This window comes from Camelus bactrianus, chromosome 23, assembly GCF_048773025.1.
Source record: "Camelus bactrianus isolate YW-2024 breed Bactrian camel chromosome 23, ASM4877302v1, whole genome shotgun sequence".
Taxonomy (NCBI): domain Eukaryota; kingdom Metazoa; phylum Chordata; class Mammalia; order Artiodactyla; family Camelidae; genus Camelus; species Camelus bactrianus.
In genome coordinates, this window is record NC_133561.1 from 10,744,686 (window position 1) to 10,761,196 (window position 16,511).

The 16,511-nt window shown below is 40.6% G+C and overlaps 1 protein-coding gene across 16 annotated transcripts in view; it reads right to left on the bottom strand.

Moving 5' to 3' along the window:
* The window catches only part of ESRRG (estrogen related receptor gamma), a 580,276-nt gene that overhangs the window by 159,165 nt on the left and 404,600 nt on the right, over positions 1 to 16,511 (bottom strand). For 15 of the 16 annotated variants that reach the window (XM_074351623.1, XM_045509508.2, XM_074351624.1 and 12 more), the window contains one exon: positions 10,975 to 11,390. In XM_074351623.1, the coding sequence (XP_074207724.1) occupies positions 10,975 to 11,377 (403 nt within the window). In that variant the 5' untranslated portion in view covers positions 11,378 to 11,390. The remainder of the gene's footprint in view (positions 1 to 10,974; positions 11,391 to 16,511) is intronic. The other variant, XM_045509512.2, reaches the window with a different exon arrangement.

The following is a 16,511-nucleotide window of genomic DNA, read 5'->3' on the forward strand; positions in this document are numbered from 1 at the left end:
AATGAGGGGGCTAAAAACACAGACTCTGGGTTCAGACTGCTAAGAGGAAACTATGTTTATGCAATTACTTCTCTGTGCCTCTCTATGAACTTTATAGAAGTTCCACATCTATAAATAATATGATAATATTATAATGGTAGTATCTACTTTAATGGAATGACAGAAAAATTAAGTAAGATAATTGATGTAAAGCACTTAGAATAATATGTGGCACATTCTAAAAACAAATATATTCATTATTATTATGACAAATTAACAGATTCTTCAACTATTATTGGCATAAAGGCATTGTATTCATTCAAGAGGATGAAACCAACTATTTACATTGTCTACATATGTAATTACATATGGACAGCATGGGGGGGGTAAAAGATTAGAACTTCACATTTGGGGAGCATCTGAAACTCCTCAAAAATGTTTAAACATTCACCTCACACTCATTAGAATGGCTGCTACTAAAAAAAGAAAAAAAAAAAAAAGAAAAATAACAAGTGCTGGAGAGGATACAGAGAAATCAGAGCCCTTGTGCCCTGTAGGTGGAAGTGCAGAATGGGGCAGCCTTTACGGAAAACAGTATGGAGATGCCTCAAAAAATTAAAAATAGGGATAAATTAGGAGTTTGAGATTTGCAGATACTAACTACTATGTATAAAATAGCTAAACAACAAGTTTATACTGTATAGCACAGGGAAGTACAGTCAGTATCTTGTAGTAACCTATAATAAAAAAGAATATGAAAACAAATATGTGTGTGTATATGGATACATATACGCATGACTGAACTATTATGCTGTCCTCCAAAAACTGATACAACTTTGTAAACTGACTATATTTTAATTGAAAAAAGAAATTCTTACTTTAAAAAAAAATCTTGATTAAAATCCACTTTATCTAGAAATCTTAGGGTTCTTAAAGCCTTTTCAATGTTAATTCATTGTAATCTTTGGTCTTATAAAATCCCTTAGCTAGTATACAGTACAAATATGTAGCCAGGTGATTAAAAATAACTGTAATGATGAGAAATAAAAATAGATGATGATTAAAAAACAATAGAACTACCATATGATTCAGCAATTCCACTTCTGAGTATATATGCAAATAATTGAAAACAGGATCTCAGAGAGGTATTTGTACTCTCATGCTTACTGCAGCATTATTCACAATAACCAAGAGGCAGAAACAACCTGATGTCCATTGATGAATGAATGAAAAAAGAAAATGTGCTGTATACACATAATGGAATATTATACAGCTTTAAAAAAAGAAGGAAATCCGGTCATACACTACAACATGGATAAACTGGGGACATTATGCTAAGTGAAATAGGACAGTCACAGAAAGACAAACACTATGTGATTCCATTTATAGGGGGTACCCAGAGTAGTTAAACTCATAGAAATTGAAAGCAGAATGGTGACTGCCAGCAGTTGGGGAAGAGGGCAATGGGAGTTGTTGTTTAATTGGTAGAGGATTTTATTTTTGCAAGATGAGAAAATATCGAAGATCTGTTGTTCAACAATGTGCACACAGTTAGCACTAACGTACTGCATACTAATGGTTAAGATGGAAAATTTTAAGTTATGTTTTTTTTGTATGCATTTTATGTTATTTTTTTACCACAATAAGAAGAGGAAATCAATTAAAAAATAAATGTCAGAACATCATTTCTTTAAAATATAAACATATTTACTTTTAGTATAAACTAGAATACTTGACTAGCATCTATTACCTAATTTTGCATTCACATAAAACTTTTGAAATGGTGGAAGAGAACTCCAGTGACTAGGCCTTAACGTGGTTGAATCCCAACAACTTCAAGCAACTTCAAAAGAAAGCAAATTGTGTACACTTGATCACTTCTAAGATATTGTCTGGGTTTATCAAGTCATAGATCAGAAAGATGAATCACTGCCTTGGGCTTTACTAGGAAAGAAAAATATATATATTGCACCCCAAGCCATCAGCCCCACCCTGCCATTCCTCCCAACCTCCCTCATAGCTTCCAAAACCTCAATTTTAACAAGTAACAAATTCTGAGGATTCAGCAAATCATATTAAGACATAGATTCCTACAACTAATTACCAAGAAGAGGGACCCACGTTTGCATCGATAGGAGCTTCAGGCAGCAGGACTCTCATCACTCATTTTTTTTTTCTTTCCTACCGTTAGGATGAATATTTAAATGCAGCCTAACTGGATTCAGCCAGAATCAATTCTGAGTTTAAGGGAAGAAGTACTTAACATGTTATTACTTTAACACATGTATAAAAACATGCATTTTGAAAAATACAAAGTACAACGTATCATTCCTACTATTTTGGCCAAACATTCGATACGGTGCTCTGTAGGCTGGGGCTGTTCTAACAATGTAATTTATTGCTTATTCTCTGAATGAAAGAGCCTTATTTGTCAGGCTTGGTTCTAAGTAAGAGACAACCAGAAGGAAAGAATGAAAGTCATTAAGAATGTCAAGAGTGGTACTGATTGATACCTGTGCTTGGGAGTCTATCTTATAATCAAAGAAAAGCCTCCAGCCTCTTCATCAAAGCAGTCATCAGATAACACTAGGGTGACCTGGGTGGCAAGTCCTCCGAGGAAAGTCCAGTGGTCTGCAGGCAAAGTATCAACCACGCCCCACCAGCTAAGAAATCCCATCACAGATGTAAAAATTCACCTTGCCCACATCAGGGAAGTAAATAGCATTTTAAAAGAATTCACTGGAACTGATTCAAGAAGTCCTTCAGACTGGAGAATGTAAACAGCACCAACTTCCCTCTCAACAGGAGAAGAACTGGTGTGTGGTGCTGTGAGAGGTGTGGGCTTGGCCAGTGGTAGGCTGGGGCAGGCTAGGAAAAGAGGCTCACTCGCCAACAAATTCCCTAGAAGAAATGGCAATGCACATGGTTCCTCTCCCATAAGAAAGTGACTGAATCAGGAACAGGTACGTTTAGATGGCCCAGGTGGATCGGGACACCGGGACCAGAGAGGGTACTGGGTCTTACGCCAACTCCACCCACAGTCAGCACCTGGGAGCCCCTTTCCTTCCTGGCTGCTGCTTCTGAGGACACTGGTGTAGGTGAATCATGGGAAACAGATTTTATTTTCTCGGTATAGAGAGTTTGATTCAAGAAAAAAGAAGTTTGCAAAAGTTTTTAAGAAGAGAAAGAATATAACTCAAGTATGCATATGTAAAGATAATCCAGAATGACATTCTTATTTTTTTCTGATTCTATCATGTAGACCGTATTAGAGTAGACTCAATGGAGAATATACCAATGTTCCAGATATATTAGAAACTCAGTAGAAATATGAAAATAGAACTGAATTAAAAAAAATCACTCACAAACTCACCCTTTTATAAGTATAACTATTGCATTTTTAAGAATCAGTGATATTACTACTACAAAATGTCTTTTTATAATAAACAAAAATAAATTCAATGTAATTTACCAGAGGAACATACAACACGTACTCTAACTTCTTCCCAAACACCGTGAAATAACATCGACAGCAGGAGGAGAGGGTCACTCCTTTTGCAAATATACAGCCTAGGAAAGGGAATTTTGTCTGCCTACCTTAACTAATTACCCAGCCTCACTAATTTGATAGTAAACCACAGTTGAACATTTTACCATGGCATAAAAGAGTTTCATTGCAAATTTTTCCCTCCGTAGATGCCACTGGCCAACATCCCTGCCATGGGACATTCTTAGCCACTCTGACCCAACTGGAAAATATATCCTTACCCTTTCAGGAGTTCAAAATGATGTGTTGATTTTACATGACTTTCAAAAGACAATCACATAATTCAATGTGTGCAACAAACATGGAAACGACACCAGAGACCTTGGTGTTGCAAATCTGAGTTCCTCATATCTGAAGGACAAAAACACAGTGAGGATCCTTACATTTTCTTCTCTCTCTCTTTTTTTCCCCTTGATTGAAGATCAACCATGCAATTTAATCTCTGAAAAGAATCACTCTTACACAGCCAAGATCCAACTGCTGGTCAGCCAATCTACGGGCCACTTTATTTTAATTTACATTGGTTCCGTTTTTCTGATTTGCTGGTTGAAAAACACACACGTTTAGCTCACAGGCAACAGTGAAAAGAGGCTAGACAATTCCTGGAAAAAAAAATTCTGAAAACTGAGATGAGAGATTGAAAAAAAAACAAAAACCAACCATCATCATAGAGAGCTTGCTTTCCATTTAAATAAATGATCTGCATGCAAAGTTGTCTAGAAGGTCATCTGAAATGAACACCTGGGTAGTCAATGTTGCCTCTAAGAAAGATGAAGTGGTAGTTACCAAAACGATGGCCAGCAGTCAAACCTAGCCCCAGGTATGCTTGGGTATGGCCCCAGGCGCAGAGCGGTTTTTATATTCTTAAACAGCTCAAAAATAAATCGATAAATTAAACAAAGCAGAACAGAGTACGTGACAGAGGAGGCATGTGACCCACAGATCCTAAGGTATTTACTAACTGTCTGTCTATCCAGCCCTTTACAGAAAAGTTTTGTTGACCAGTAGCTCTTCAACAACCTCAGAAGTGATGACAATTTAGGTCAATTCCTAAAAGTCAGAGCAAACCACGGAAAAGGAATCGCTACTCATTTATCCTGAGAAGCGGGTCCCCTAAGCCAAAACCGCGAGAGATGAAACTGTAAATTACGCCGTTTCTTGAAAACTCCATTCACATCCTATGCATCCTCTACCCACAGAGAAAGTCAGCAGGACTAAATTGCACAATTAAAATAAACACTGAAGCTAACAATTAAAATAGCGAGGGAATAATGCTTCTCATTTATAACTTGGCAACATTACTGCCTTTCAAAAAATCAGACAAAACTGGCATCAAATGCAAGAAAAAGTGGAAAAGTCAATTAAACATAACAAAAGCCAGCTCTGAGTTAAAGTGAATGAGTTTTAGACAATATTTCTTTCGAAAATATTACCTCAATATTTAATTTAATACTGCTTCCAAACTGATAATCACTGAGATTCATAAAGTCAATGTAGACATTTCCGTATTATTTTGGATTTTAATTTTAGAACATACTAGCTTTAAAGCTGCCGTTTATAAATGAGGGTATTCTCTCCAAACACTATTTAAAGTAAATAGATAATTTCTTATTCTTTTCCTTTGAAAGGTTTACATGATGTACGGACACTCAATTTGTAAGTTCTTATTTCCTCCAGGGCTGTAAATATTCTACTCTAAGACTAAAATATAGCACACGATGGCAAAGAAAAGGAGGCACCCGGGAAAGATGCCCTAGGATGACGCCGCCTGCTTCAGGCAGGAGTCAGCAATCCAAGGCGGGGAAGAAAGAGCAGTGTCAGATCCACAGGCTGTGTCCACACACCTTCAGCACAGGCCTTGCAGGCAAATTCCTCCTCCTTAATGCCCGAGATTTAAGGTGAGATTTAGGTTCTCGTCAGTGTCTTCTTTAGATCCAGACAAGGTGGTCATCACCTGAGGCCCTGGGCTTTAGAAGGCATGGATGATGCAAACCCTTCCACAGGTTAGGAAGACGAGACCTGCAGGAGCCAAGCCCCTTGTACCATATGATCCCAGTAGCTGGGATCATTGAATTCTCTGGATAAACCTCCACAGGCCTCTCCCCTGAGTCCATTCTCTGGCAGGTGGCCTGGGCTGGACCTCACTGCTGGTGTGCACATTACAAGGCCTGTGCGTGATCAAGGGGCTGCCGTTAGGAAGGGGCCGGAGGGCCCTGGATATGCGGGCAGGGGTGTCCAAACTACGTACCGGATGCAATGGGAGGTGGAGGGAAGGAAGGGAAATGGGCCAGGCTCTAGGCTGAAAACTGGCTCTCCCGTGCACATAAAACTCCCAGTTGTCTAAGAATTACAAACGCAAAGCTGGTCTCCCAGGCCATTACGAGGGCATATTTGTCAAATAAGAGAACGCAACATATTTGACTTAGCAATTTGTTATCTTGATTTATAAAGGGTTAAATATTTACATACACAGGACAGAGGTGTCCACTGGACTCCTGTCCCAGGCCATGAATACCTGCTGTGGACTTGGTTCTCATAATGGTCACTTCTGTATTTCACGCTGCAAAGACATTCTGCTTCTTTATTTCCCAGGTCCCACGTCTGAAGCTTAACCGGGGATATTTGACTCAAGTGACAAGATTCAGGCTCCCTTTCTGATTTACCCAGTTTCCCATCCACAGTCACAGAAAAATAAAATTAACTGATCACCGTAAAACTACATACAACCAGTCAAATGTCCAATCAGCCCACCTCAATGTCTCCTACTATAAAAGGGCACCATTGTGAGGAATGGCTACAGGGAGAGAGGGTTTACTGTCAGAGCAAAGGGGTGGACAGCTCTGAGAGGAGAAGGTCACAGGTCCTTCCAGTTTAACATCAAGGGCACCTCTTTGTCCTAGAGTATCTGAACCAGCCGGTGGTGGAGTGTCCCAGTCACACTGCCAACGTCAACCAAAGCTCATCATTTATCGAGCCCTTACTGTGGGCCAGGCACTTTGATACTCTCTCGTTGAACCCTTTCCACCTGGGAAAGGGAAGCACAGAGAAGTTATGGCTGCTCACCAGGTAAGTGGCTGAGACTTGGATCTGGTTTTATACAAATCCAAAACCCACGCTAGAATATCTTTTGAAAAAAGAAGACTCCTATTTTTAAATATACAATTTCCTCTTTCTAAAGGGAGGGGAGCCTTATCTCTAGCACGAGAGTGAGCAGTTGAAATGGTTATATTAACCATGTATATGACTTATTTTCCATATTCTTACATAGAAATAAAAACTTCAGGGGGGTTGGTGTTTTGTGAATTAAATAACGAAATGTATATTGACTTTTGAGAGGTATAAAGGTATGTCTTACCTCCTTAACAAGAGTCCAGGGAAAACTCTTAATGAGAAGGTACAGAAAAAAAAAAAGCACAAAAATTCCTAACTCATTTATAAATTGAGGCCAAAACTAGAATTAGAAAAAATCAGAAAAACAATATCACAACACACACACAAATTAATAAGCCTAGGAAGTGACAATGAAATCAATGCTGCCACTGTAACCCTGTGGGACGACCGAACTGTCAAAAAGTTTTGGTCAAGAAAACAAACAAACAAAATTCCAAAACTTTGACTTTTACTTAAGTGCTGACCTAATTCAATAGTTTTTCAATGATAACTTAGAAACAGTCAATAAATAAAATATGCCTTTCTAGTTGACTTTCACTGCAATCTATGATTAATTGCCTTTCACACCCAGAATACCACATTCAGCTTTGAGAAGAACAATTCTCACTACTTTTCTCAAGATGTGCTCTCAAATATATGTTCTTTTGGCTCCAAATTTAAGAAGTATTTTGCCCAACCTTCAAAATGCATTACATATTGGATAACCAATCTTAAAAATAAATTATTATAACAAGAAATAAAAACTTTAAAGAGGCAATATTCCCCATGGCTGTGGACTGTCCCTCAGTCAGTGAGAGCAGGACCGAAGCCAGACTTACATAACGTCTTGGCCGTAAGGGTTGTGACAGTAGAAAGACTTGTTCTTCAGCGAGTTGCATAATCCTTTCTCATCCTCGGGAGAGCTTTAAGGGAGGGAAGGGAGAGACTCCGATCTGTCAAGGATAGCTTGGCTGCAATGCTGCCTCAAGGCATAAGAATGGATTCTTTGGTTCCTTCAACATCAGAATAAGAATCCGTGATGATACAGTAGATTCAGGCCACTTTCCACCTCTTTGGAGCTCAACTATGTCTATTTGGCCACAGAAAGGAGGGGCTGCTCCAATCTCCCTTACAATTACCACCCTAATTATTACATTATACTTTCACGATTTAATCCCTTTTTTTGCCTCACTGCCTTTTTGGGGCTAAGGAAGCACCATGGTGCGATGCCTGCTGATGTAACTAGCAGGGTAGCCTTACCGAGTGCCGTCCAGCTGCCAGCTACAAGCACAGCCAGGTGGGCAAGTCCAGAGTGCTAATCTGGACAGTGACATCTCTGTCTCCTGCTCGAAATCCTTGAAAGTTGCTCTCTCCAATATGGAGTAAAATTGAGCACCATACGTCAATGCCAAGAATCACCCTGTGCTTTGCTCTGTTAAGCTTTTGGTAGCATTTCAGCATCGTAAGGAAGAATCAGGGACAGTATCCCAATTGTTCTGTTCCAGTGAACGCCCAGTAAATAACTATGGCATAGCTATTCATATCTAAGCCATAGGATTTGTATTTTCTTTTAAAACAACTGTCAGGAAATGTTTTCACATACTTGTTCTACCTTTGGAAAACATCCTGAGGACGAGGAAGTTTAATCCCACCAACTCCCAAAATTTTGGTATTCCCTCAAGGCAGAAGACATTTGTAGAAAGAATTCATCGCAATCCACAAACGTTTGGGAACCAAGCTTTCATAAAATGTTGTTCAGCTGAAACTCCAGTCAGCACACTGCCAGGCCCCACAGCAGGTTCCCAGTAAACATTTGTTGAGTAAATGGGAGTGATTTGCATATTGACAACCTCTTGCTTGTATCAGCATCCACAGTATTTGTTAATTTATCCCAAAATGCTCCCTTGTCTTTGTGGAGTTAGACCCCGAGATGAGTTAACAAAACCAAATTACTAATAGTTTAAAATTTAGATGACCTGTAGCATCCATGTTCTGATACTGTTGGACAATGGCTGGTAAGAACCCGAAGATTTGAAATATGTTTTCATTCACAGGGTTTGCAATTTAGCAAATAGGCTGAAGAGAGATTTTCAAATGCCCCAAGATGAAAAGAAACTTTGCATATAGACCAACATTGTTTTTACTTACTCTCTTTACATGTGATTTTGTATTTCTTTTTATCCATAAGCATTCTTTGAAGTAGGTATTAATGCCTTCAGTTTATAAAAGAAAATAAAGATCCAGTGGATGGAGGATTTTTTGGATAAGAAAATACTAATAAAATATGGCAATGATGGTCCTTTAAATATGAGGACACAGCTATTAAAACGTGGAGGTAATTCATATGTACTCTACACTAACTTGGCTTGGGTTCTTCGGTTAAAACTACGAAGGCTATGAAAAGATTAGGCTTAAATATCCTCTCTGTTATGTGAGTTATGCTATCTTGAAAAACTGTGCACTTTTAACTCTTTCACTGTGTACTCATAGATCAAGGAAGCTACTATGTGAGAAACAGCACAAAAGCAAGTGGGAGATGGTACAGCCGACTCACTAAGGACAAGACACTAGCATCTCAGGGCGCCCAGGTGAAAAGATTGCCCTCCCACATGCTCTTAAAAGGAAAAGGTAGACGATTACCTATGGGCACATGAAAGGTTTCAGAATCACCTTTTGTTAAAATATTTGGAAGGATTCGAGTTTAACAAACACGATCTCCTTTTCACTTTAAATACCAGTAAGCATGTCAGAGAGATTAAACTAATCTCAGTTACATCCAAGCAGGGACCATAAGGTGACACAGGAGGGTCATCAGTGGTAACACCGTAAGAGAGCTGTGGTTCTCAAACTTGGGTGAGCCTCAGGCTCCCCGGGAGCGCCCGGCGAAGCACAAAGGGCGCCCCCATCCTCAGGGATCCTGACTGAGCTGGTCTGGGATGAGGCCTGGGAATGTGCACTTCCAGCAAATTCCCAGGTGATGCTGGTATTCCTGGCCCAGTGCTCACACCCTGAGAAGCACTAACAGAACACAGAACAGTTCAGCATCGTGGCTCTCAGCATCGGCTTTACATGAAGCATTAACTAGGAAGCTTTCAAAAATCTCCCCCTGCCCTGCCCGTGCCTGAGGCCAAATTAACTCAGAATTTGGGGGTGGGAGCCCCGGCATCCGTATTTATTTTTGTCTCTGGGTGACTCCAGGCAAAGTTGAGAACTACTGACATGTGGGAAGATGCTCTTGTCTCCGTAACTGGTTGTTAAGAAGATACGTTTTGTAAGCACTGAGCAGAAGGACAGAATCACTGACGTGCTGAGAATCCCCCACCAGAAATCCCCCATTTCCTTCTCCTATTTTCTTCAAAGGCGTGTCACACAAAGGATCTAAACAAGTGAACTGTAGCTTTCTGTAAGTATATACATCTACAGCTTTGAAAACTAGCAGAGTTTTGTATTTGTGAATTCCTAGTTTAAAAAGCCACATACAAATTTTCAGTCACATTTTCCTACCTTTTTGGTGGGAAATAATTTTGTTATTTCTCAATCTGGAGATCTATAAAGGTTTGGATTTTTTTTATATATGTTGGAGGCATATTTTATAATCTGGTATAATTTGGAAGCTTCTTTAATACAAATTCATTACAAAGGTGGGGAAAATATATCCAACCACAGAGAAAGAAAGAACGTAGGAGAAAATTAAATTTGTCTAGAGCAGTGATTCTCAAAGTGTAGTCCCTGGACCAGCGATACCAGTATCACCTGAAAATTTGTTAGAAATATAAATTCTCAGGCCCCTACCCAAGACAGAGCTAAGGAACCAGAAACTCTGGGAACTGGGCCCAGTGATCTGCATTTCAGCAAGAATTCCAGCCGGTTTTGAAGCACACTCTAGTTCAAAAACCACTGGTCTAAAATATTCATTATTTCAGATGTAAGAAGAATTGAATAGAGCACTATGAATCCAGTGTGCATTGGTTCGGGCACTACCCCGACCCCCACTGCTCTAATAACAGATGTGCGCTTTTAAACCACACCCAAGCTAATTACCATTCCATCATCAGAGCTTGAGAGTGAAGGTGGAATTGACAGGAGCCATGTCCAGCAAGGGGGTGGGGAGTTTATTCTACAAATCCTCCACTATCAACTTTAACCTATTTCTCTTTGGTGCCCAAGACAGAATGAAGAATGCAAAACTTACTAACGAGGATAAACACTAGGAAAACCAACCAACCAGCGAACCAACCAACCAACCATCACGTGAGACTGGAGGAGGGTGGGTATCTCTATGTGCAGCAGGCACTCACCTTGAATCGTCCTCTTGAAGAACGCCTTGCAGGCTTCGCAGGATGCTACCCCATAGTGGTACCCAGATGCGATGTCGCCGCACACCAGGCACAGTCTCTTGGGCATCGAGTTGAGCATGTATTCACACTTGGTCTGCGGGTCTTCAACAATGGTGCTGGAGCAGTCGTCATACAGTTTCCTGACAGGCCCACTGCCGCCTAGGATAGGAGCAGAAGGGTAGAGAGGTGGCGAGTCAAGTCCGTTCTGATGGCCATTCATGGTTGAACTGTAGCTCCCGCTGGCGTCTGAAGAGCCACCTGGGCTGCGGTGGTTGACGCTGTCCGTCAGGGAGGCCGGGCTGGAGGGTTCCGTCTTGATGAAGGACGAACAGCTGGAATCAATGTGCCGGTCTTTGTTTGACATTCTGCAGAGAAGCCTGAGATTTAGGGAGATACAGAGGGAGAAAGAGAAGGAGAGAGTGTCAAACACCGAGACCAAAAGAGGCAGAAACAAAGAGAAGGTGAAACAGTAAAGTAAAAGGGAAGGATGAAAGGTGGAAAAAAAAAAAAAAGAGAGAGAGAATTCATATGTTAAAGACATTGCTCTTTGATATAGCCAATATTTTATATTAACTATAACTAAAGTATAACCTTTAAAAATTGTGGATCACTCTATTGTACACCTGAAATTTATATAATATTGTACATCAACTCTACTTTAATTAAAAAAAAAGTCACTTCTCTTTGAGAGGGCTGCCTACGAGCAAAGGACCACACATCATTCATTCCCTAGTCAATATCTCTTGTTCTACAAGAAGGTAATCAGCATAAGAGCGTGACAGGGTTACATCAAAGTGCCCAGACAGGCCATAAACAAGAGCTCTAACGGGTCTAATTTCTTTTACTTCACCTTTCTCTTGGAGAACCACTGTCAATATCTAAATCAACTCCCTAGATTCTAAATCTGTCCACAGAAGCGGAGCGATCTGCAAAGTCCACACCATTTCTAAAAGTAAATTCATCCTCACTCTACTTTCCCCTTCCGTTTTCTGATGCTGCAATCATTCTATTATGAGCAGGATCAAACTTTTCTTTTCAAGACCGAACAGATGATTCCCCAGCTCTTGCAATCACCGTTTGTCAGCACGCATCCAGAGGCGTAACCGTGCTCCTTATTGATCCAAGACACATAGGGAATATATCCTCGATCAGTTTGCTTCTTTAGTTAAACTGCTCTGTTTCCTACACATCTAGTGACACAGAGAGACATCAAGGATAACATTCTAGCCAATATTTAAGGATTGTTTCCTAGAGCCTACAAAGCTTAGTGATCACCAGCACTGATTAATAAACAGGTACGTGCGTGTACATGTGTGTTTGTGTGAGTGACTGGCTCCTGCTGAAGAGAGCAATCAGTAAAAGCCACGTGACCCTTCAGTATACCTGTGAGTCCACAAATCTGATACTTTATACTCAGCAAAGTAAGAACGTATCAAATTTGGTCCTGAAAAAAATGACTTTTGTGATCGCCTCTCTTTCTCCCTTTCCTTTGGTCTTTTAGCATCATACCTCCCAAAAGGCAATATGATGAAACATCTAATCTGACAGATTCTCTCTCTTGTCTAGAAGAAACGGACTGCCCCTCTTACTGTGTCGGACCCATAAGTGATTAAATTTCCGAAGAGGTAATTAGATGAAAAGATATAATTGGTCCTATTTTCTTTCTGGGTAGTCATAGTGCAAAACCCCTTTTAGCAAAGTCTCTTCTGAACCTTCGGAGAGCTCGCTATAGAAAGAGGTGAGAGTTGAGGAAGGGACTTAGATAATTGCTTCCCAGTGGAAAGTTGATTTATGGGAGTCCCACTGGGTAATGGTCATTCACTAGAATTTGGGGGAGTAGCTGCCGTACTACCAAAGGGATGTAATTATCTCCTTCACTATAAATCTAATGATATTTCCTCATTGCAGAAATTTCATGCTCTCCTCCGGGTCCCCCTTCCCCCACTGTTCTTCTACTTTAAAACGAAGGCAAATACGGAATTTCCTAGCAGAGCATGTTCACCGAATGGTTCCAAGAAGGCAGTCTCAAGAGTGAAGCATTGAGGACAGGAATTTGCCCCTTAACCAAGAGATTTCACATCAGAAGTGGTATTCTCTTGTCTAAAGGAAAGCAGTCTCAGGAGGGGAAGAAAGCAAACAGGCAGGAGAAATCCACAAAAATATCTTCTTGCTGTCGCCCACCCACTGGTGGTGTCCTTTCCTGGAGAACCAGCGAAAGGAAAAATTTCCCCCGCGCCAGCCTGAACTCCGGCATCCGCTCCCTCCCGCATCTGCTGCCTTGTCCCCGTCACTGCTAATGAGCGTTGTAATTAATAGATGGTTCTCCTTGTCTCCCAGCTTGCACCCTGGGCTAAGCACTTTTCCTCCAGTCAACGTTTGAAAGAAAGCGGGTCGGCACTGACTTACAGCAGCCCTGCGAATTCCTTTTAATTTAGAGCACTTACCCCACCACTTCACTTATTACCTTGTAATTACTGGACTGCTCGCACATACATTATGATCTGAGACTGGAGTTAGAAGTTATTAGGGTACTAAAACATGGTTACTCCCCTTTCCTCTCTCTGGCACTGAATTTCTCACGGCGATGACAATTAACTCTTTTCGCCATCTGCCCGCGAGGCACCATGTCTCAATTATTTTTTCCTTTTCCGGAGGAGAGTTGCTTCGAGCTGCTGGACCATGTACCACACCATGCTTTCTCCAGGCCCTCTTCTCTCTCTCTTTTTGTATCATCTATGGTCGATTTTATCCCAATTTTCTTTCCCTTGGGCTTCTTCTCATGGACTTTTAAAATCTGCAGAACTCTTGACTAAAGAACAAGACTCACTCTCCTCTTTATGGAAGACTTATTTGCAAAGTCACCAAATGTTTACATGTCACATGCATGTTGTTCAGGCCTCTAAAAAACTGGATGTCCCTAGCCAGCTGTTTCCTCCAAAATCTCAGTCCATAACTTTGCAAGAATCTGGATGGAAGCAAGAAAAGTCAGGAAGTTCAAGTCGTCAGGGAAACCTCTGGACGGCGGCAATCTCTCCTCCTACACAAGTCTGGCCACTGTAGCTATAAATGAAAGTGAACGAGCTGGATCTGTGCTGTTGGATGGACATGCTTCTTCTCAGCCAGGAACTGCTTCCTTCATGAGCACCTTTCGCCCGGTGGAAACAGTAACAATCAGACCTGTCATTTATCCCGTGCTTCTGATCTGCCAGGTGCTGACCCCGAGCACTTCACAAATACTACCTCATTTAATCCCCAAGACAGTCTCGCCAGGGAGGTTATTACTTTTTAGGAAACAGAGCCTCAGACATCATATGATTTCCTGGAAGTCATACAGCTTGGAAGTGGAGGAGTCGGGATTTGAACTCAGATCTGACTCCAAAGTCCAGGGCAGGAATGTCTTGAAGCCAACAGAGAGTTTTTCAAGGTGTTCACTGATTTTTTTTTTTTTAATAGCCAAGGAAGCAGGGGTAGAGATAGCACACTCACTGCTTCTGTGACATTCCTGCTCACCCATGGGTGGAAAAGTGGTGGAAGTGGCCACCACCCTGGCTCCAGGGCGGCCTAGGTGGGCCACCCTTGCCTGGGGTTTGCAGTGACGCCCAAACAGAATCTGAAAAGAACACAGTTGTCTCCTAATTACTACTCAGCTCATTACACTGAGCACTGCCTAGACACCATTACATTATACCCTAAAACTACAGTGGGTCTTAATTCTCTCCCTCTCTGTCTCTGAAATTCTACAGCTCTATTATTCAAGCCTGAAATATTCACAACTATCTATAAATTCAATTGTCAGCTGGTGGGTTTTATTCTAGACTTCACTTCAATCTAAAATTAGAGGCACTAAAATTCACATTAACTCTAAGAGGAATGTAGTGAATAAGACTTTATTTCAAAAGAACACCTTTTTGTCAGAAAGAGCCGTTTTCAAGATGATGGCTTTATCTGTAGCCAAAGAGCAGCAGCCTGATTCCACATTGTGCTGTTAACGCAGACACTTCAGGTCACATTGGATTAATAATAATAATAATAAAAAAAAAATCTAAATTTAGTTAAGAATTATGAATAGAAATAACATGTGTTGGAAAACGTGGGAAATATTTATCTTAAAGCCTTCGTAGGGTTGCTTTTATTTTATTATTTTAAGAGAAATGATGAGAGGCACCAGGGAGAAAGACAAGCAACTTTCCAGAAACCTTCTCTGAGCGAACACCCTGAGAATAAACTGGAGGAAGGGGTAACCATGTCAAGAATAACATTTTGTTTCTGTCTAAGAAACTAAATTTGAGGGGTTTAACAGCATTCTTGAGGTCAGGGACATTTCAGTGCTTTAGAAAACATTTTCAACACAGTTTGAGATACAGTCTTCCATAGTCTATATATTCCATGTATGTTCTATTATATATATATTATATATACATATGCATGTATATATATGTGTGTGTGTGTATGTGTGTGTATATATATATATTCTGATGGTCACGCTTCAACACAGGAACTCGCTGCCCAGCCTTGCCTGAGGGCCAGCAAGAGTAAAATTTATCTTTGGCATTAGAGGAGCAGGCAAATACAGCTTCTTGGTTGCTGGATGACTTAAAACTGTAACTTTCAGAAGCTAATGAACTGTGTGGGTACCTGTGTGTGCACAGGGAGAAAGTGATAAGAAAAGAATAAGGATCAATTTAAAGCTGCTGCTGCAGGAGCAAATAAGAGCATCAGTAAGTTCATATTCAATGCACAATTACCAAGCTCAGTTGCTGTCAGAGACTCTCCCTAGATCCAGGTGAAAGTGTGATTGTGAATGAGCTGCCCTGAACTTCGGGGCAACGGGTAGCTGTCCAGGGTGGTCTACACTTCCCAGGGGGGCTTAAGCCTATGTTCCACAGTCTTATGTATTATTATGTATTATTAACCCTTTCACCAAAATGTAAGTTCTTAACAAACAGATGCATTTCAGCCTTTGAATGTTATACCAAACTGGAATTCATCTGCTACTGTATTTCCCTCCTAAAACAATGGTACATAAATGAACACGTGCGCACAGGTCTTCTTTGGTCTTCCTGATGGTTACACCAAGGCAAGATTTTTGAAACATTCATTATACCTATTGTCAGCGTCAGACACCACCACAGGCTTAAGTATATGACAACTAAACAACTCACTGTTTTATTTCCTTCCTGTTGCCCTTAAGGGCCCAAAAAGGTGCCCCTCATCATTATAAATTCTAAACACTTTATCCATTTATATCCACAGTTTGTATTTAACAACAGTGAAGCCAGCAAACCTGCAAGCTTACAAATATGAGGAGAGAGAGAGAAATAAGAAGACAGAATCCTTAGTTCTCTCACCGGAGCACAGAATCCCAGGGTTAGAAAGGAAGGTTTTCCAGTCCCACCACTGATCACTTGTCCATTCAAAATAGGAATGTATCTGTAAGGACTGGTCGGTTTTCTATCTTCTGAAATCAGCAGATTGAATATTTAAGCATTTTTGGTTAA